A 22,179-nucleotide genomic window follows, 5' to 3' on the forward strand; every position below is an offset into this window, starting at 1 on the left:
ACGTATTGAAAATATTAACAGTTACATAAAATCGATGTTTTGTTTTTTGTTTGCTTATTTTTAACCGTGTTACGCCGTGATTGTGAATCGTCTATCCTGACAGTTCGAATGTCATGAAGGATGTGCTGAAATACGGGCTTATCATGTGAATCTTGTTGCATTGTAGAGCTGGGTGTGCAGAGACCTTCGGCTGCGCATGGACGGAAGGCGCGGCACATCTTCAGTCACAACTCACTTGCAATCATGATATTATAATAAATGTAACCTGATCATAGATCTTCATTACCAGTCGGTTCATTTAAAGTCACCCGTTAGCCGCGTTAAGCAAGTCGGGCTCTGTCAAGCACTAAAAGTGCCTCATAGAAATGTTTATCGTTACATTAACTTGTTAATGTTAAGGTATATTTCATCCTGCTTAAGCTAAATATTAAGTAAAATTTTATCCCTGCACATGCATCTTACTTTTGATTTGTGACAGGTCGAGCAGAAACATTTCAAGTTAATAATATGTTATTAATACATATAGGCCTATATTTTTTAACTGAATAGAAAACTAAATAGACTAATCTGGAAACTGAACAGATTAATAATTTCACTGTGCAGGATGTGTAGGGATGTGTACTTCCAGTTCAGTGTGCATACACAGTGCAAGAGAGTCGATCTTACTGGATATAAAAATAAGCCATTTATACATGTACATTTCTTTTTCTCCATTACAAGCACAAAAAGCTACAATTTTAAACGATCACACCGGAAACCTGGTGCCTGCAGCTTGTCATTATTTCCACAGATATACTCCAGCAGGCCTCTTACATAAAGGACTTGCCACAGCAACACAGCTCTTCATGTTCAATGACATATTCACTGAAAAATAAGCCATAAGAAAAGAAATGATGGTGACACACGCAAGTAATGTTTTTTAAATCAACAAATCACCAAGCTGTGAAACAAGGCCAAAACAGTATATTTTAGAAAAGATAAAAAAAAAATAAGGAAACCTGAATGAGAAACCGTGACGATAATACTGAGCAGTGCCGGGCTCTCCTCAGGGCTCTCCTCAGGGCTCTCCTCAGGGCTCTCCTCAGGACTCTCCTCAGGGCTCTCCTCAGGGCTCTCCTCAGGGCTCTCCTCAGGACTCTCCTCAGGGCTCTCCTCAGGGCTCTCCTCAGGGCTCTCCTCAGGGCTCTCCTCAGGGCTCTCCTCAGGGCTCTCCTCAGGACTCTCCTCAGGACTCTCCTCAGGGCTCTCCTCAGGACTCTCCTCAGGGCTCTCCTCAGGACTCTCCTCAGGGCTCTCCTCAGGGCTCTCCTCAGGGCTCTCCTCAGGGCTCTCCTCAGGGCTCTCCTCAGGGCTCTCCTCAGGGCTCTCCCCCGCCACGGCCTGAGGGAGAGCAGTGCCAGGGGTATTCCCAAGGCCTCCAGTACCCTGGCCGGCCCTCTCTGCTGCCCGGTGGAAGCTTGGCACCTCTCAGCAGAGTTCACTGGAGTCCCCCTGACCGAAAGGAGGCCGGCTTGCAGTCTTGCGGTGCCTGATGGCCATCCTCACGTCCAGCCTGCTTCTACGTTCTCTCAGAAGCATTTCCACCACAGGCGGCTCTGTGGGGGCAACGGTGCAGAGGCCACCCCCCCCCCCTCCATCCCTACCACCCCATTTCCGGGGAGTAAAAAAATAAACAAAAGAGAGCCCAAGCCGTCAGCCCTATGCGGGAACCAAAAGCAGGAAACGGATGATGAGTTTCTCCCACAGAGAACATCCACAATCAGGTACGAGTGCAAGAAGGAAAAAAAACTGCTCTGCGAAGAATATCTAAGAAAATACTCAACTGCTTCTATGCAGAAACACAGGTCTGTTTTCTTCCTGTGAAGTTACAAAGCTTCACCGTTCGTTACTACAGAAGTCCTTGTCAGGGAGTCAGCGCGCACGCACACACACACACACACACATACACACACACACACACACACACACACACACACACACCAAGGGCGCAGCACAGAGCGACGAGTCCCGCTTCAGTCCTACATCGTCCGCAGGCCACCGTCTGGACACACTCGGAACTTGCAGACTATGACAGCGCAACTATAATCACGTGACCTGAAAGCTTCCGTGGGGTCCTGCAGGAGCTGTGCTTTCAGCCAATCAGAAAAGGGCCAGACCCCTTCTGGACCAATAACTTCACTCCGCATTTGTATACTGCCATTGCAACTCACACTGACCTGCCATTTACGTGAAATAAAAGCAGTGGGAACAGACTTTTCTCTTTTTAAATCGGGGTTGCTGGTTGTTTTCCTTGGCTGTATGCAGTACTGCAGCTGTCAAGCAAATAGTTATTAGTTTCTAATGCACCACCATGCAGGACTCCCTCAGCATTGATTTAGCAGCCTTTAACAGCTCCATCTGGTGACACATGCAGGAACTGCAACAGCGACATATCATACGTGCCTGGATCTACTGCATCTTATCTAAGGAACATAGTATTTTAAAAAGCTGCTTGCTCCTAGACTGAGGTTGGAGCCTTATGTGCTCCAGTAATATCCACTTTTAAAGTGAGGTGATTAAGATTATTGAGAACCCAGGTTGGCGATGGTCCTTCCTGGATCCCTATTTCCCCTCGGAGCCAGTGAGGTCCTTCCTTGCTGTGTATAAGCACAGCCCTGTTGCAGACACTGGATGCTGGCTGCGGATAATGTAGCCCAAAAGGAATCAGTCCATCTGTCCGTCCTCGGTACAGCTCGCAGAGCACAGTCCGGCCCAGTTGGATGAGCGAAGGGTGGTACCTCTCCAACAGCGACCGATCAGACAACTGCGGAAGAACCAGATGGGGAACTGGAGGAGGGCGAAGACGGAAGGTTCCAGAACAGCCATTTTCGCTTGCACTGCCGCTTCTGATACAAGAAGTCTTCCTTCTCCCTCTCCTTCCGCGCTCGCTGGTAATGGTCGTCCTCCTTTAGGTACCAGACGGGTGGCCAGCGGTGCTTTTCGAAGTACTCTTGGTTTTCTGTAAGAGACACGGCAAGATCGCCGGAATGAGGGCCAAAACAAAAGGCCACATAACACTCGTCGGGTCCCAAGGCCTCACAAGAGAACAGCATTCAGCAGGAATGCGCCCCCGAGTCCCAGGCGGAGGTAAAGGTACCTGTGGATTTGGCTTTCATGTCCCTGGGAAACTTGCGGCACACGCTGTTGTAGTTGGTGCAGATGTGGTGGAGGCACCAATCAGTGAGCTGATGGGCGCGGTGGAACTGCCAGAGGAAAGAGAAGCGCCACTGGTCACATGGGACCAACGGGACCAGGGAGACGGGGATGAGCAGAGACGAGGCCAAGCCCCTCATTCTGCTTCCGAGTCATTACATAAGCTTTGTTTTCTCTCATCTCCAAGTACACGGACCCCGAGCCTGAGCCCCACCCCAGCCCTCAGCTGTAGCCCCTCTGTGAACCATTACCTATTATATATGTTCACCCCCCAACCAGATCAAGGGTCACATCCACGGGACCAGCAAGAAAACAGGTGTTCAGGACATATTTCGGCCTCCAGAAACACTACGTACGCACACGCGCGAGTCAAGCATTGTGTGCCATTTGCAAAACGTTGCTTAGTTACAGTATAACATAGCTGGTACGCGAAGTATTTTAGATAACAGCCCGTAGCACCGGCTGAGCGCTGATAGTGGGCGCTGAGTGAGTGTGTGGACCCACACAGCCGCCGCGTCGTGCCAGTTTGGCTCATTATCCAGCAACGCTGCTAGCGGTAGCCCTTAGAGGGCTCTGGTCAGGTGCAGAATCCAGGTAAAGGGGCCGACGCCGGCGCACGCGCACATGTGACGTGCGTGAATGCACCCATTTCCCGACGGGGAGCCACTGGCAGGCCGAGGCCTCCGTGAGCACGTGCAACGGTGCGTGAGTGCACTCATTTCCCAGGCCTGACTAATGGGGCCGCGGTTCCCAAGCAGCTGGCCGTGGGAGTATGGCTGACGTGAGCGGCCTGTCTGTTGTTTACGCGTTAGCTTGCCGGCAGGAACATTGTGCCACACCTGAGCCATCTCGAGGTAAAGCAGCACGTCGCCGTCGATGTCGGCCCCCATCATGGCAGCCTCCATCAGAATGGTCACCGTGTACAGCTCTGAAACAACATCAAAAATAACTCATTTCATACGATATAAATATATAGATATATATTTTTCTTTTTTTACATTGGCAGAAAATCATCGGAAAGAAATAAAACACATACACACATACATAACATATAACGAGCCAGTTTGGATGGATGGATGGATTCCAATCATGAAGATCGAATTTGAAATGTTCAGCGTTTTTCAAATACACACTCTTCAAAATATCCCCCTTTTGCCTTGATGACAGAATTCCTTCAACCAGCTTCCACATGTAGCCACCTGGAACGCTTCTCCAGCAGTCCTGAAGGAGTCTCCACATGGTCTGGGCACAGACTGGCTACCGTGCTCTTACTCTTTGATCAATCAGGGGATTGTGGGGGGGCCAGGTCATCTGTCACAGCGCTCCATCTCTTTCTTTATTCATAAGATAATACAGTACTTACATAACCTCGAGGAGTGCTTAGGGTCTTGTTGAAAAACAAATGATTTTCAGTAGGTGTGTCCAGACTTTGACTGGTACTGTACGTGTCTTTGGTTTGTATAAATAGGGGAGGAAACATCAGCTGATAAACAAAATGTACATTGAATCACTGTGTTCTTCATAATCAATCAGGTTACTCAAGGTCATTATCTTTTTGAAAAACAAAAACAAATGTGTCCAGATTTTTAACTGGTACTGTAGTTATAGATATAAAAATGTTTCAAATAGACCACATATTCCCCGCCATTCCTGTGCCCCCCTCGGACCCTGACAGGTATCCCGTTGTGTCAGCTCTGCTAAAACCCTGCAGTGTTCTGATCTGCTCTCTGGCTCTGCAGAGCTTGCAGGCTGAGGAGATTCAGGACTGCAATGAGAGCTGAAGGTTCACCGCGCGAATCGCCGGCCCATTTCCCAGGAGAACCATCATAAACAGAGCCCTGGAAAGCTTCTCACCATCTGGTTTTACACAATACCAATAACAGCCCGGTTCTGATAGGCTGCAGACATCTGCTAGTGGCTGACTATTGTTAACTATTATTGAGAGCAAGCCTGACAGCAGGAAGTGATTATTCAAATTATGTGCAAATTAGTTCGATTATAGCTAGAGTGTGATTCAAGCATCACGGTGTAAACAAGACATTGACTCCTTCTGTCCATGAGAACAGTGGCTCATTTATCAGCATTCAGGTGTCTCCGATCTTCCTGGAAGGGATCACTGTCAGGCTGGACAGGAGCTCTATACACCAAGGCTGTACGTACTGAACCATGAGGCAGAGCTGCAGTTACAGCAACATGGAATGCTGCTGGAGATGCCAAAGGTGAACAGATCAGGAGTGTACCGGGCTTGAGGAAGCATGCACTCAGCTTCCTGATAGACCAGGGCCTCTCGTAGACAAGGGTTTGTACAGAACTCCACTAAACGTGTAAAGCAGAGGGACAGGATGTCTGTGCAGGGATACTGATCTACAACTACTATTCAACATACAGGTAATGGTAGCAGCGGGGAGGAAGGAGGTTGTGAACAGGGCTAGACATTGATAAAGAATGTGGACATCAAACCTGCACGAATGTCAAGGTAACTAATCATCCACCCATCTTTCACATGCTTATCCAATACAGTGTAATGGGGAACCTGAGGCCAGAATCAGGAAGTAGACGGTACAAGGCAGTGGACACCCTGGACAGGATGCCAGTCCATCACAGGGCATGGGGCAGGGGACACCCTGGACAGGATGCCAGCCCTTCACAGGGCATGGGGCAGGGGACACCCTGGACAGGATGCCAGTCCTTCACAGGGCATGGGACACCCTGGACAGGATGCCAGTCCTTCACAGGGCATGGGGCAGGGGACACCCTGGACAGGATGCCAGCCCTTCACAGGGCATGGGGCAGGGGACACCCTGGACAGGATGCCAGTCCTTCACAGGGCATGGGACACCCTGGACAGGATGCCAGTCCTTCACAGGGCATGGGGCAGGGGACACCCTGGACAAGATGCCAGTCCTTCACAGGGCATGGGACACCCTGGACAGGATGCCAGTCCTTCACAGGGCATGGGACACCCTGGACAGGATGCCAGTCCTTCACAGGGCATGGGACACCCTGGACAGGATGCCAGTCCTTCACAGGGCATGGGACACCCTGGACAGGATGCCAGTCCATCACAGGGCATGGGGCAGGGGACACCCTGGACAGGATGCCAGTCCTTCACAGGGCATGGGGCAGGGGACACCCTGGACAGGATGCCAGTCCTTCACAGGGCATGGGGCAGGGGACACCCTGGACAGGATGCCAGCCCTTCACAGGGCATGGGGCAGGGACACCCTGGACAGGATGCCAGTCCTTCACAGGGCATGGGACACCCTGGACAGGATGCCAGTCCTTCACAGGGCATGGGGCAGGGGACACCCTGGACAAGATGCCAGTCCTTCACAGGGCATGGGACACCCTGGACAGGATGCCAGTCCTTCACAGGGCATGGGACACCCTGGACAGGATGCCAGTCCTTCACAGGGCATGGGACACCCTGGACAGGATGCCAGTCCTTCACAGGGCATGGGACACCCTGGACAGGATGCCAGTCCTTCACAGGGCATGGGACACCCTGGACAGGATGCCAGTCCATCACAGGGCATGGGGCAGGGGACACCCTGGACAGGATGCCAGTCCTTCACAGGGCATGGGGCAGGGGACACCCTGGACAGGATGCCAGTCCTTCACAGGGCATGGGACACCCTGGACAGGATGCCAGTCCTTCACAGGGCATGGGGCAGGGGACACCCTGGACAAGATGCCAGTCCTTCACAGGGCATGGGACACCCTGGACAGGATGCCAGTCCTTCACAGGGCATGGGACACCCTGGACAGGATGCCAGTCCTTCACAGGGCATGGGACACCCTGGACAGGATGCCAGTCCTTCACAGGGCATGGGACACCCTGGACAGGATGCCAGTCCATCACAGGGCATGGGGCAGGGGACACCCTGGACAGGATGCCAGTCCTTCACAGGGCATGGGGCAGGGGACACCCTGGACAGGATGCCAGTCCTTCACAGGGCATGGGGCAGGGGACACCCTGGACAGGATGCCAGTCCTTCACAGGGCATGGGGCAGGGGACACCCTGGACAGGATGCCAGTCCTTCACAGGGCATGGGGCAGGGGACACCCTGGACAGGATGCCAGTCCTTCACAGGGCATGGGGCAGGGGACACCCTGGACAGGATGCCAGTCCTTCACAGGGCATGGGGCAGGGGACACCCTGGACAGGATGCCAGTCCATCACAGGGCATGGGGCAGGGGACACCATGGACAGGATGCCAGTCCATCATGCACACGCTCACACACACACACACTACAGTACCCATCAAAAGTCTGAATACAGCTGCTTTTATTGCATTTGTCTCTATTTTAGCTATTTTATTCACATTACAGTAAAAGGCCTCGAGGCAATGAAGTACTATATATTGAATATTGCAAAGACCAAGAGAGGTGTTCAACATCTCAGAATTTTATCATATTTTGAACTCTTCAAAATATCCCCCTTTTGCTTTGATGACAGCATTCATTCAACCAGCTTCCACATGCAGCCACCTGGAACGCTTCTCCAGCAGTCCTGAAGGAGTCTCCACATGGTCTGGGCACAGACTGACTACCGTGCTCTTACTCTTTGATCAATCAGGGGATTGTGGGGGGGCCAGGTCATCTGTCACAGCGCTCCATCTCTTTCTTTATTCACGTGATAATACAGTACTTACATAACCTCGAGGTGTGCTTAGGGTCTTGTTGAAATACAAATGACTTTTCAGTAGGTGTGTCCCGACTTTGACTGGTACTGTACGTGTCTTTGGTTTGTATAAATATGGGAGGAAACATCAGCTGATCAACAAAATGTACATTGAATCACACCAGTGTGCTTCATAATCAGTCAGGTCACACTTGTCTGGCTAACTCTGTAGAACTTAAAAAATGAGTATATGGAGCTACCTGTAAGAGCCACCAGGTGAGAGAGGCAGAGACGGTTGGCTAGAATGATGAGCTCCATGGCGTCAAGGTCTGGCCGTGAGCAGAAGCGCCCAGTGTACAGATACTCCATCACTGCCCGCATGCAGCTGCGTGTGGTGTTGGGGAGAAGCACCTGAAGTAAGCACACAAACGTCTGCTTTTACTTATCTCACGTACTCCAGATTTAAATATGCACGAATTATCCTCCTCACCACCAGGGGGCATTATTTTCAAAAGTCATAAGCAGTCATAATTGCCAGAGTTGGGTAATTGAGTAAAAGAGAGTCCAGAGAGTAAAAGTCCAGACCGGGATTTTGTTTCAACCTACCAGTCGAATACTCTGTGACTGTGACTATGTATGCTCAGCTAGTTGGTTGAAACAAAATGTTGGTCTGCACTTTTACTCTCTGGGCCTGAATTACCCAACTCTGATAACTGCTCACCTCCTTGGTGCAGCTCTCCACAAAGGGCCCGCCAAACATGGCTGCCATCCAGTCACAGCTGGAGATGAGCAGTGGCTTGTGGGCAAGGATGGTGCCATCGTCCACTCTGAACATCACATCTGAAACACAGAGAGATGGGATTTAACGGAACCACAACTACGACTCGACCGGGCGACTGCCAAAAGAAAGAGAAAATGAAACCGTAATTCCATACAGAGAAGGCCGACCTTCGAACTTTAGGCCTCTATGGCCCAGGCAACAACATCTTCTGAGTGAGTCACCTGCGTTGGCATTACCTGAGAAGGTGCCCTTGGCCAGGCATTCCTTCACCCTGTTGGTGCGGCGCACATGGAAGGCTTTGGTGATCTCCTGGTTCATGAAGGCCTCGTTGTTGAGGATGTTGGCGACCATCATGCGCAGGTCGAACACCTCGAGCAGCTCGGCGATGTGCGCAATGTGCATGAGCTCCTTCTCGTGCACGTCCAGCTCGCCCGTGTAGAGGTATCGCAAAACTGCCCGGAAGGGGCTCAGCAGCACTGACGAATCCAAGTGCACCACCGTCATCAGCCGCGGCGTGTAGGTGGCTGGGTCATCCACCAGCTCCTCCTGGATGCTCACAAATGCCCGGCTCCAGGTGGACAGCAGGCGACCCCTGAGGCACACTTCCGAGGCGCCTCCTTTCAGGGCACCGTCACTGGTGCAACCCCGGGGCCCGGCCCGGGTGCCCTCCTCACCGCTGTCCCGCACGTCGAAGCTGGCAGCCCGCACCGGGGGTTCCCGGCAGTTGAGGGATGGGCCCCGAGGCAGTACCTCCTTCTTCTCCTCATATTCCTCCTCCTGTGTCTCTGCACTCAGGTCCATGAGGAACAGGTCGTAGAATTTGGATGAGGCGGTGGCCAGGTAGATCTTGTGGGCGAAGATGCGATGCTGCTCCTGCAGGACCAGGATGACATCGGCGCACAGTGGGTCCTCCAGCAGCCGGCCAGGGTGCTCCTCAGCGATAGACGGTGCGGGGGGAACAGTGATTATAGGGGGCGGGGGCTTGGGAGGCAGGAAGGGTGCCTGCAGCAGGGGCCGCTGGACGTTACGGAGGTGCGACTTCCAAAACTGCAGATGGCGCCGTGAGATGAGAGCAGCACGGATCGCGTTGTCGAAGACGTCCTTCACCCCGAACTGTGCCACGACGCTGGTCTCGTAGTATGGCACGCCCAGCTCCTTGGCCACCTCACGGCCTTTCTCCGGTGCCAGGATCTCATGGGACTTAATGGGTCTGCAGAATCAGATGGTTAAAAACGACTGAAAAACCACTGGCTAATGCCATGATAACACAGCAAAATGTGACACTGTGAAATATTAAATAGTCAGCAATATTTACATATTACTCATCCATCATTAGTTGCCATCATCATGTCATTCAATGTTACATCTTTAAAACTAAAGTTATATATATTACAAATGAATCATCAACAAAATTGCATGTAACCCCACCTGTAGGTTAAGTAGTAAGTATTGTACCGTGTCTGTACTTACTGTATGTATGTGAGCACTGACAACCAGAAACAAACTCTCTGTATGTCTGAACATCCATCCATCCGTTTTCCAAACCGCTTATCCTACTGGGCCGCGGGGGGTCCGGAGCCTATCCCGGAAGCAATGGGCACGAGGCAGGGAACAAGCCAGGATGGGGGGCCAGCCCATAGCAGGGCGCACTCACACACCATTATGTTTGAGCATACTTGGCCAAATAAACCTGATTCTGAGTCTGATTATTACTGCGATTCAGAAACAGAGAAATCCACAATAATACTGCATTTCACAATTTATGCATAGAGAACGCATACATTTCTCAGCATTCGTGAACTCTGGACATCAGCCATCCTCAGTATAAACAACTTTTCTTTATACTTTGCTTACATCAGGGGAATTTCGACCAGAAAGCTGCAAAGCAGCTGACGGGGTAACAGAGGCATATCAGAAAGGGAAAATGTCAGTATTTTCATCCAATGTATGATGCACACAAGAGATTAGAGCCGATATTATCAACCAATGCGAGTTAAACTGCAGATAAATCCGGATCAGCAGATAAATGACAAATAAAAAGAAACAGAGAGGTGGGAGACCTTCGATCGCGATATGAGTGTTGTTGTGTAGTTTGTCCACCAGAGGGCAGACTGCAACTCCCATCAGCAACACAAGTATTTGACCCTTATTTATCCATCCATCCTTCCTTTTTCCAAACCGGAGTATCCTTCTGGGTTGTGGGGAGTCTGGAGCCTATCCTGAGAGAGTGAGTTCAGGTTTGAGATGTAATCATATATTATTGGGAAGGGGGATCTAGCTCAATGGCCTGCACTACGAAGCGGGGTTACTGGTTTATCGGGGTAACTTGTCAGATTTATGGTAGTCTGGGCACAATGTAAGTGAACGAATATGAAGTCCATTTAAACTGTGGTACCTTAAATCCGACAAGTTACCCCGATAAGCCAGTAATCCCGCTTCGGAGTACAGGCCACTGGTCTGGTCATCTGAGGCTTCCTGCTTGAAGAAAAGTTGAAAACCCCAGACCCAAGTGACCCTGGAATGACCACCAGATGAGTAAGACATGATAACGTGGGTCTGAACTGGGAGAAGGTGCTGGCAGCCAACCTGGCTAGGGGGCGCCGAGCTCTGTTTACGGCTTCCAGGTCAGCATAGCGCAGGTCCAGCTGGCACCCGACCAGAATGACGGGGGCACGTGGGCAGAAGTGCTTGATCTCCGGGTACCACATGGTCCTCACATGGTGCAGGGAGTTGGGGTTGGCGATGGAGAAGCAGAGCACCACCACGTCCGACCTGAAGAGGGCAGAAGAGCCGCGTCTAAGTCATGGTCTCTGGTGGGGGTCTAAGCTGCAGCGTCCTGAGATGTGCACACCTTCCGTAGGCGAAGCGCCGGTCCTTGTGGTGATCCCCGAAGGTGTCCCAGAGGCGCAGGGAGACGCTGACGTCATCCACCACATCTCTAGAGCGCTCCAAAACCTGGAACACGTTTGACCATTGAGATGTAAAGAAAACCTCCATAACTCTGATCCTTCAGTAGGACGTTACGCTTACAGAGCTGGGCAGATAGAGATGCTATTGGGCTTCACAGGCACGGATCCATGATCCTAGACTGAACCGTATACTTAAAGGAGGGGGCACCATGAGGGTCTTGGGGGGCTTCCTGGCTCGCTTTAAGCAGCTAGAGCAAGAAGACTGTGATGACAACAAACACACAGCAAAACTCACCAGAATCCAGAAACCTTCATTTACAGACCTAGTTCAGGCTCACTCTGACTCACCCCATGAAACATTCCTTATTTTTAACTGCATGGACCTGTACCCCCCCCCCTGATATTTAAAGGGGCAGCTCACCCCAAAACTGAAAAAGATGTGTTTTAGGGGAGCATTAGTGCTATCTATCCATCGAAGTTGTTCTGCTGGGAGTTGCCTAGTTTCTAATATATCAGTGGTAGAAATGTCAGGCTTCTCTCGAATATAGTGGGGCTGAACAGCATTCTTTCTGTGGCGATCGAAGCACCAAAAAAACAGAACAGTCTTTCCTCTACGGAACTCCCCCACGCCCCAATCGTGTCACTGCACAGAAGAAACAAGCACGAGGACCCCAGCAATATCTTCTGTGCAGTGATGCGATTGGTGTGTAGAGTTCGGTAGAAGATAATAGTTGCTACATTAAACTGCTCGCTACAAAGCCTGCGCATTACCTTCAGTAACGGAGTCATGATTTCTGGTAAGAGACATTGCTGTTCAATCTTATTAGTGTATTTTCTGGCCTTTAATCACCACAGAAAGAATGCAATTCAGTCACATTATATTCCAGGGAAGACTGACATTTCCACGGATGATATCTCCAAACCAGGCAACCCCCAGCAGATGGGCAGCACCAATGCCCCTCTAAAACGTGTCTTTTTTCAGTTTTGGTGTGAACTACTCCTTTATACCTCAGAGAATGATTTTCCAAAAGGATGGACCTTTTCTGTGAATTACTACTTCTCAATTAGCGAGTATTACATGCAGTTCTTTTAATCAATAAACATTATAATTGAAGCCTTAAAACCTTAGAATTACAAAAACCTTAGAACCTTATCATCGTAAATTTAGGTGAAAGTTCTGCAAAACTACCTCAGATACTAACAGGTTCATTTGCATTGCGTAAATGCAATACATTTTAAATCTCCCTCGTTCTGTTATTGTAGTGCTGCTCTTTATACTGGGTGTGGCTGAGAGACGATCATTACAGTGCAGCTGGCTGCATTTTATTATTTTAAAGTCTCGCATGCAGCTGATAAGGCTTAATCGTTTGATGCCAGTGCCCCCCTCCCGCGTAGAGCTCCCCAGCCATCAGAGACACCTGGGAGGGAACAGCCCACGTGCCAGAAGGGCATGGCCCGGCATGGCTCACCTCCTGGCAGACACGGTATTGGTCGATGGCCCAGACAGTGGGCACGTGAGTGGCGAGCAGCTGGTACTGCGTGAGGGTGGCGTTGCAGGCGCGGGCGCAGATCAGGCGCGTCTTCCCCACCGCATTGTCCCCAACCACCACGCACTTGATGGTCTCAACGTTTGGCCGCTCATAGTCCATGTCAAAATCCATCAACTGGGACCTGAGAGGGTTCACAAAACATCGTAGATCAGCGCACCCTGAAACACCCAGCACTGAACGGTTTACCTGAACTACCAGAAGAGATTCAGGAGGCTCCTGCAAACAGCACACAGGTCTGCGGAGAAGACCGAAGCCTCTGTGCTGAAGCTCCAGCTACAGCAATAATCTTCCCTTTCCGCACAGGTGCATCGCCCATCCATGAAAACTGGTGCATCCCCCCCCCCAAAAGCTTTAGGTAGATGCTGCTCACTGCTTTTGGCACTTCAGTTCAAAACCAGTAGGAGTTAGACAGGAGGACCTATTCTCAGCAGAAAATTCACACTCACATATTTCACCACGCGCTCCCACAGCATCGCAAGGGCTCAACACTCATTAAGCAGCATACATAAGTGTTAGGCTTTGGCGATAACTTTTTTTAAAACAATTCCTGAATTTAGACGGCTCGGTTAGTGCTTCATCCCTCCATCTTCCGGAGCAGGGTCTGGATGAGTCCGCAGCTTCTCCAAGACAGCAAAGTCCATCGTTCCATTTCAGACACGCAGATTCGCCTGAACCGCTCATCTTAGCAGTGTTCAAGGGGACGTCACATGAACACAGGAAGAACATGGCAGACTTTAAACTCACAGAGCCAGGGGTAGGAAATGACCCCAAACTGGAGGTGTGAGCCAACAGCACCACCGCCTAACCCTAACCACCCACTGAGCCCCCTGATCCTCCCTGTCTATATTTTAGACTTTCAAATGAAAGCATAAATTAATCTTTTCCATTACAATTATGTAATAGGTGTGTTTTTCCAAAACAAAGGGAGAAAGCACAGTCAGCCAGTCCCTGGATCAGTGCACTCTGGAACACCTGGGAGTAGGGGCCTTGTTCATGGGTCCAGCAGTGACATCACACTGCCAGCATGAACCAACGACCTTCTGACCACAAGCACAGAGCCCTACCTTGCAGGGTCACACACCAGCCTTTCTGTCTGACATCCTGTTCTACTCCTTGCAGCTTCAGCTTCATACCAGTATTTCGAAGTGTAGCATTACAGACGGACACAGCAACAGCTGACAGGGCAGCCATGAAACAGGAAACGCTGCCGTGTTGACTGTCAATAACGGAGCCTTTCAGAAATATAATACGACATTACAGGACAGATTTGGTTCAAGGACTCCATGTAATGAGAAGGGCTCTCTATCTCAGCGCGAGTCGCTCTCAGTCTCCCAGAAGCTGGGTGTTACTCTGGACAGCCGGGCAACACTCACAAACTACAGCACAACAGGGAACATCCCTTTTGCTATAGATAAAGAGGCCGATATCAGAATCCAGCTCTTGGCAAAAACTAAGGCAGCTTCTCCCCTGTATCCCTAATGTCCCCCTTTTGGATTGGTTCCCACCTGCTGTAACCTGGCCCCTCTACCTCTTACTGGCCGCCAGCTGCCAGGCTGGACGTAAACCACTAGGATTAGGCGAATATCAGTACCACCCCCCTTCCCCATGCGCCAAGCTGGACATGCTTAGTTTATTGCCCACCCCCACTGGCTGTCGACAGTGGCCGGTATCAGGTTTAATCCGCAGGTGACGGTCCACACAGCTACAAACAGCTCCAGCCGGCAACATTGCCGACTTGCTGCCAGCCGTCAGAAACCATGCGGACCTCGACCACCATTTCCGAGCTGGTTTCCTTTCCTCCACAAAGTATTCCGTGTATAACGGCAAGCAAAGCGGTCCAAGCAAAACTACTCATCGAAGGGATTCAATGCCCTAATAAATGAACCAAGCTGTGTTTATATATAGCTATATTTGTTAAAGTATAGACAGTACATGGCAATATTAAATAGCAATTTCACAGTGACAACGTAATTGACAACATTCTTAACGATGCGTTTCCGATCGACTTCGATGTTCCACTATGTTCCAAACATCAACAAGACGGAAGTTTGTCAGCGACGAGTTTGTGATATAAAAGTATCTCAGTATTTGCAAAATGCATAATATCGCATCGACCTGTTGCACGATATAGCGGCAGGTTTCAGTCTCGGTCGCTCGTAAAAAGGGGGCAAAACCGAAAGCAAAACAGACTGGCAGGTGAGGCATACGTGCGGCCGTCGCCTCTCCCCCCGACGGCGCCCGGCTGCCCTTACGCCCTCCACAAGGACACCCACCCACCCTTCCGTACACGGAGCCGGAACGGGCTGAAAAAACATTTGCCTGATCGGCGTGTTACCTGCCGCCGTGGGTCATGTTGCAGTTTCATCCGGAAGAGAGAAGCGCCAGAAAAAGAAAAAAAAACACATATAGAGGGAGGGGAAAGAGCGTACGAACCAGCGCGCGCAACTTGCGCCTGCAAGCCCCTTCTTCCTAGAACTACCCAGCTATATTCATATATTTATTTATCACATATTTAGGCCTATACATATATACTTTTATATTGCATACATACTTTCTCCCCCTATTCTATGCAGCTGTCTAAATCATGCGCGTACAGTTTTTATATATAACTTGTGACTACAAACAGATACAAATATCTAACGTTTCTAATGTTACTTCTAATATTGAACCGATAGAAGGAACGCTGTGTATTAATAGTGAGCATCAGAGGACCGCAAGCATGCAAGGTCGCAAATCAAGACACAGATCGGTCAGTCACCAGACGAAGGGGATCCGCAGTCACGTCGGTCCAACTGGCCGCTTCGCAAACTGCTCTTATCCGCAGCCCTTTTCATCAGGGTCGGAAAACATTACGAACGACGTAACTAAACAGCCCAATCACCGCTTTATCAACATAAGACGAACTCTCACTGTAAGTTCTGCACGCTAGACGCACGAAGATACGGAAAGGCAGGGTCGCCGTTGGATTTATGACAAAGCTTCGTTATCTAAAAATGTTACAGGAAAGTGAACATGCGTGCAGTTATCTCAAAAGATAAACTCGTTTAAACGTGTTTATGGCACGCGTTTAATCTACGTGACTTCAATCTAAATTTCTCATCAAGACGTGCGAAAGACTCTGCATACTGAAAATACTTGCTGTTTAAGATATCGAAATATACAGCACGAGCATCGTAACTGTAAATGCAATACAGGTGCACCGGACTGAACGATGCAATTGTATTACCTTTTTCTCCCTTTGGCTGAGCGCTTAACTTGACGTTTAAATAACTGCAGAAGGCACGTTGCACATCTCTCGTCTGGAAAATGGTGGTTGATGATTTCGCCATCTAGGCTCCGGTTTCCTAGGAAACGGTATTTATTTCCACATCATAGCGCTCCTCCATGCTGCTCGCACTTACTCGAACGACTGTTGGTAGTATTCCAGATGCAGGCTAAGTGATTCACTGCTGCTGATAACGGTACTACTTGAACGGAGGGCGGCTTTATAATCTTCAAACTCTCTGTATGTGGACAAACGTGTCCTTGGCAAGACTTGCTCGTATCTGTGATGTAGGCGACGTTTTAAATACAATGTCCGTGAGGAAAAAAAATTGCACGTTTGATCACAATGTCCGTCAAAATTGCAATTGTGTGGACCCCGGTTATGATGTGTAAGCAGGTAATAAAAGGCTTTGTGTTTGGCATCATCATGACCTGATATAGGTAGATTAGAATTACAGTAAACCAGTTATACAGACATGGGCCTATCTGTATATATATATATATATATATAGAATGCACTTAGTGTAGAAAAAAAATCATTGCTCATCTAAATAAATTGCTTAGGTTAAGAACTGGCCAAGTGTCTAAAATCTAATGTTAGAAATAGATGCGAGTCACTTAGGCCTACAGTTAATTCGTAGAACGTAGGAACAAAAACAATCAGTTGACAGCAATACAGTGAAAACAACAATACAATTCCATATTGTAATAGGTAATAATAGGTATTCACCGGCTGGCACAAAGCAGTTGTTCTGACGAGTTGAGCTACCTATCGAGACGTATTATCAAGCCTTTTTGCGCATGTGCAGTCCCACCGTTTGGGGGTGAAGGTTAGGTTTTAGGGGTTAGGGCTATCGATTAGCATCACGATAGTCTAACTCGACAAAGTAGTTCAACTCGACAGAACACCGGATGTCCGACGCTTCTGCCTGCAGACACGCTGCAATTCATTCATAACCATCAGAACATGGTACAAAATATAATAATAGCGGTACTTTGCCAAGCAGGGCGATGATGGCCCACAGTGCACCACGGCAGTAACTTGCTTAATGATTGTTATTTGGACCGTGCATCCATTAGGCTGAGGCAAGCTGTTTCACATTTATCCTGCATGTATGCAATCGCAGAGGCCGTTCCTGGTGTGTTCTCTGCAGTTACTAGGCACTGTCATTGCAGTGTGTAATATCAGAAAGCAACGGCAGAGTAACGCTGATTCATGCACATCTAACAGTCTAATGCATCACCCCCCCCCCCCCAGGCAAATGAACCGTTAAGTGTGTTCCTCAAGCAAACCCTTAGGAAAAATACAAAAAATATTCTCACAATTCCATATGGATTACATAACTAACAAGGGATTTTCCTACCTGTATAAATAAAAACAGTAGGGATACAAATAACCTACAAAGACAACATACATCCTGTTAATGGAGTTAAGGCAAAATAAAACGAAGGACATACTCTTATGACGACAAGAATAAAAAGTAAGACAGAACAACACTGTTTTGAGCTTGAAGCTCGGTGCATTCATTTTATTTTCTATTCTATACACGACATAAACGCGCTCTCGTGTGACGCAAATCAGTTTTGCCCTTTGAATCGAGATAATATACCCTTAGTCTAACAGTGCACTTTCATTCGTGGATGATTGTCAAGGCCAGTGACACTTTCACAGTCATGCACTGCAGTCCTGAAAGACCTCCCGTTATGGCCACCATCGCAGAGATGGAAGTACTGCCTTCCGGGTTTATGTCTGACGTGCTGTGCTACCTATACATGCAATACTGTTCAGTGATGAAATCCGGTTACACCAAAACAAACAATATACCTTTCTGTCAAATGATTTATTTACAATTTATTATATAAAACGAATTAGTTAATATATTTACTTGGAGCATAGCAAAGCTAGTTTGCATATAAGTTTTAAGTTCGTTCACGCGCATTTTTATTTCGCTTTTTCTTTTTATGTGGCGTCATTGCTTACTGTTTTGCAACGCCGATAAAATGAATTTCATATTGTACTAATCAACATTTAAATACACGTTTAACTGTTTTCTTTCTGTGAATCCAAAGTGCCACTAATTCCGTGGGACCGCATCGATTGTTACGTAACCCAACATATCCGAGTAACATCGCTACACAAAAGCGAAGCGACACAAGATCCATCGAATTCGTACTGTACTGAAATATTCGGATTAAAACGGAACAGTTAGCGCCTTTTAATAAAACCCTGTCATTCCTTACCGCAACCGAGTGAAGTGCTGCATTGGGATGGCCGCCGTCTAACAGCGAGAGGAAGAACCGATCGCCATCAGATGCGGTTTGCACCTGGAAACAGCCGGGTTTCAGCCTCATTTTCCCGGCAGAAAAAGCCAAGACTGCAATAGAAAGGGTCCGCGCCAGCTGTTGCAGACGTTAAGTTTGCTATGGACTGCGGATAGGTTAAGCAAAAACGCAGATTGAGTATCCTCCTATACAGCACGCAGCCCCCACGGCGGCACCAAGCAGGAATAAGGCATCATCCTCACGTTGCATATGGATACGCACAGCAGCATACCTCATTCATTATGGGGCAACGACCCTCCGAAATCTCCAGAAATCCCATTCCAAACGTAATTGCCTCCCATAACTCCATGTTCAGAGCTTTAAATTCCCTCAAGGACTTAAGCAGATCATTTTTTTTTTGTTGGTCAAAATCCAAAACAAAAATTTTAATAATCTAAGCTGGCAAGTATTTCAGGCGAGCACTGTTAACTCTGCCTTAAACAGTGATGGTAATTAGCATTCACGAAGATTTGTGAGTGACCAGCCACAAATTTAAAGTCTTAAAATATTTCTTAAGCTAGATCTGCTAAAAATAAAAATTAGTCTGTAAACGCAAGAAACACCAGAAGTATTAAACTGATTAAGGATGGATGGTGTCCTTTATTATTTAATGAGTGAAAGTCCTGGGGAGAGATTCAAAGCGGTTTACTGCGTGTCGTACATCAGAAAGACATCGTACATTGACAGCAGTCTATTACCTTAGATGGATAATAATATAAATACTCTGCCTTTTCAAAGTGATATATCGCAATAATATGTCATTTCTAATGATTTATTTATAGCAACGTGGTAATGTTGAATAACAATATATATAGCATGAAGAAATACATTTCTTTCTCCTCCTTTAGTTCAAGAATAATAACCTGACTACTTTTCTCCTCCCAATGTTGGGGGTCACAATACTAGCCTGGTTGGTGTCATGGGGGGGGGGGGCATTTGTGGGCCACTGCCCCCCCCCCCCCAAACAACAACCACCAATGACATCATTTTTTTACATAATAGTTGTTTTTTTATAGAGGCATTTATCCTAAAACAAATAAGCCTGTTCTCACTGGATCAGCTGCTTACCCAGTGACTCCCCCCAGCAAGTCGACAACTTCTACCATTCTTTGGGTTAGAAGATTGCAGTAGCCATTGAAGCCCATGAAGTTCACACCTTGTTGTCAACCGGGGAGGGGCTGGGTGACAACGGTACAAGCTATCAGTGGGGAGAACTGGGGAGTGGCGATGGTCGTTCCAAATCCAAATCGCTGACTGTGGTTTGCTAAGTCAGCAGCCTCTTAGAAGGCGCCCTTACCAGAATCGGCCCAAGGACGAAGGAGGGAGTTAGACAGTGGCAAGGGGGACCCAACTTAATAATTTAAATGCAAATGTCTTATTAGGTGAGGGGACAAATAAAGGCAATTTAAATATTGGGGAGTACACGCGCTCCCCAGTTCCTACACCAATGGATCCGCCTCTGGAAAGCTGCTCTCGTTTTTACAGATATCACATTTATACAGTGGCCCCACTTGGACTACATCCTGGTTGTCTAATATATTTCTCAAAATGAGAGTGTTATGATAAGAAGGACACGCAGACTAGAACCCAAGCCGTAGCTTGGAGGAGATTCTGAGTCAGCGTTTTCACTGGGTTCTCTTTAGGGAGGTCTTTGCTGGGCACTGGGTGTCCTGATGCTTATATCTAGTTACGATATTCTGCTCATCAGTTTTCATGTTTCATTCCACTCTTCCTCCGCAGGGATGCTGACTTCACTGCAGACAAAAACATCAAGGTACGTGCATATCTGTACAGTTGTCCGTCGTCAGCTGATATGACCCGGTCCATTCGCCCTTTCTTGTCTTTCTTGCTGTGGGGTTGTGGTGCAGCTGAGCCATCCTGCCAGGATTGTGGGAAGGAACACAATGTACAGCAGCATTACACTGACTGACCATTTTATTGGGAACGGCAAACTAATACCGGCTGGGACCCACTTTTGCCTCCAGAACAGCTTTGAGGGTTGATGAGTACTGCATTCAGGGGAGCCTTTCTGCACACCACAGCGGCACTGAGCTGTTATTTTTGCACTTGTGACCTTCCTGCTAACGTTAACAAGTCCGGCCATCCTCCTCTGACCATTCTCATTAATGGGTGTTTTTTTTTTTTTGCCCACAGAGCTGCCCCTGACTGGATGTTTTTTTTTTTAATCGCACCATTCCCTGTAAACTCTACACACTGTACTGTGTGATAATCCCAGAAGGGTGGCTGTATGTGACGTCTAAAAATGGCAAAACATTCAGAAGCACTTAGATCGTGCAGCTTAGCTGTTTTAGTGCTTAGCCTATCAGTAAGTGAAAGTATGATACTTCGTTTGCCATTAGTACAATACTGGCAGCCCCTGGGTTAAGGGCATCTGACTTCTGGACAACTCATACTTTCGAACTGACTGCCATAGAGCCTATTGTATTCAGAATTTGGGTTAAACGCAGGGGTTCATAAAAATTAACGCACATACTTCTTTGAATGAAAACATAGTGCGGCTTCAGCGGTTCATCGGCTTCAGGTGCAGTACAGGGACTGCCTGTACGTAGGAATTCTTTTGATTCTTTGATGTCACTTCCTGCTCTCTATGATTCACATGTACCGCCTATACAGAAAGGGGAACTTTTGGTGTCAGAGTGCAGGGCCAGTGGAGATCCCTGGAGCCACTGGGGATAAGGACCTCTCTCAAGGGCTCAGTGGTGATTACTCTGCTGGCCGTCGGCTTGGAACCCACAACATTCTGACCATAGGCACTGATTCATACCCTTCTGAGCTATACACCACCCTGAATGATACACTGTTACGTGAGGTGCCATGAAAGGGGCAGGAGGGGGGGAATCCATGGGTCCCTGAGTGACAGAGGCCCAAAATCTCTAGTGGCACCTCTGACTGCTACATGCCCGAGCCTTTTCACCCTGCCTGTGTGCTGTCTGTATTCAGTTGCAACCACAATTACTTGTTTATTTTTGGTGGCACAGATTGAATTAACAAGCATATTTACCAAATTAACTGAAAACTGAGGGCATGTTAGCTGTATATTTTAACCTAGGGCTCCCCACTTCCAGTCTTAGAGGGCCATAATCCAGCACAGTTTGCACATTTCCTTGCTCAAACATCTTAATCAGCTAATTATCAGGTTTAGTAGGTGTTTCTGAGAAAGGAAACCTACAGACTGTGTTGGATTCTGACCTTCCAGCACTGGAACGGGCAAGCCATGTACAGTCAAATCTGTCTTATCCGGACCTCCAATATATACGAGCATCTCCCTCTACCGGGCAGCTCTAGGTACGCGCATGCGCAAATTAATTTTACACAATCAGCAGCTGTTGTTACTAGCATCAGTATAGGGTTGGGGGTTATAACAGAGTGAAAGGGGACGTGGAGCAAGGGAAGGACAGGGTGCGATGGACAAGGGAACGCCACGGACACAAAACAAATAGACCCATTGCAAAAGCACTCAGGAGTGACTATAGCGAACATAAACAAAACCCAGCTTCCGAATGTAACCCAACGCT

At 48.4% G+C, this 22,179-nt stretch overlaps 2 protein-coding genes across 7 annotated transcripts in view; one reads left to right on the forward strand and one right to left on the reverse strand.

Moving 5' to 3' along the window:
- The window catches only part of tcf7l1b (transcription factor 7 like 1b), a 611,697-nt gene that overhangs the window by 96,309 nt on the left and 493,209 nt on the right, over window positions 1-22,179 (forward strand). The window lies entirely within an intron of this gene.
- LOC125710975 (rho-related BTB domain-containing protein 2-like) lies at window positions 663-18,897 on the reverse strand. Of its 6 annotated transcripts, XR_007382984.1 has the most exons (11): window positions 18,563-18,838; window positions 12,977-13,178; window positions 11,450-11,553; window positions 11,185-11,370; window positions 8,835-9,808; window positions 8,539-8,657; window positions 8,078-8,228; window positions 4,032-4,120; window positions 3,137-3,242; window positions 999-2,998; window positions 663-864 (listed from the first exon to the last, which is right to left on the reverse strand). XR_007382984.1 is itself a non-coding variant. In XM_048980043.1 (10 exons), exons 1-10 carry the CDS (start codon window positions 18,878-18,880, stop codon window positions 2,796-2,798), a joined length of 2,139 nt encoding a protein of 712 aa, XP_048836000.1. In that variant the 5' UTR covers window positions 18,881-18,897; the 3' UTR covers window positions 663-2,795. The 6 variants fall into 6 exon arrangements, 5 of the variants coding, with proteins under 5 accessions (XP_048836000.1, XP_048836002.1, XP_048836003.1 ...); XM_048980043.1 differs by lacking the exon at window positions 18,563-18,838 and adding an exon at window positions 18,876-18,897 and having other exon boundaries at window positions 663-2,998; XM_048980045.1 differs by lacking the exon at window positions 18,563-18,838 and adding an exon at window positions 16,284-16,452 and having other exon boundaries at window positions 663-2,998.

This window comes from Brienomyrus brachyistius, chromosome 2, assembly GCF_023856365.1.
Source record: "Brienomyrus brachyistius isolate T26 chromosome 2, BBRACH_0.4, whole genome shotgun sequence".
NCBI lineage: Eukaryota > Metazoa > Chordata > Actinopteri > Osteoglossiformes > Mormyridae > Brienomyrus > Brienomyrus brachyistius.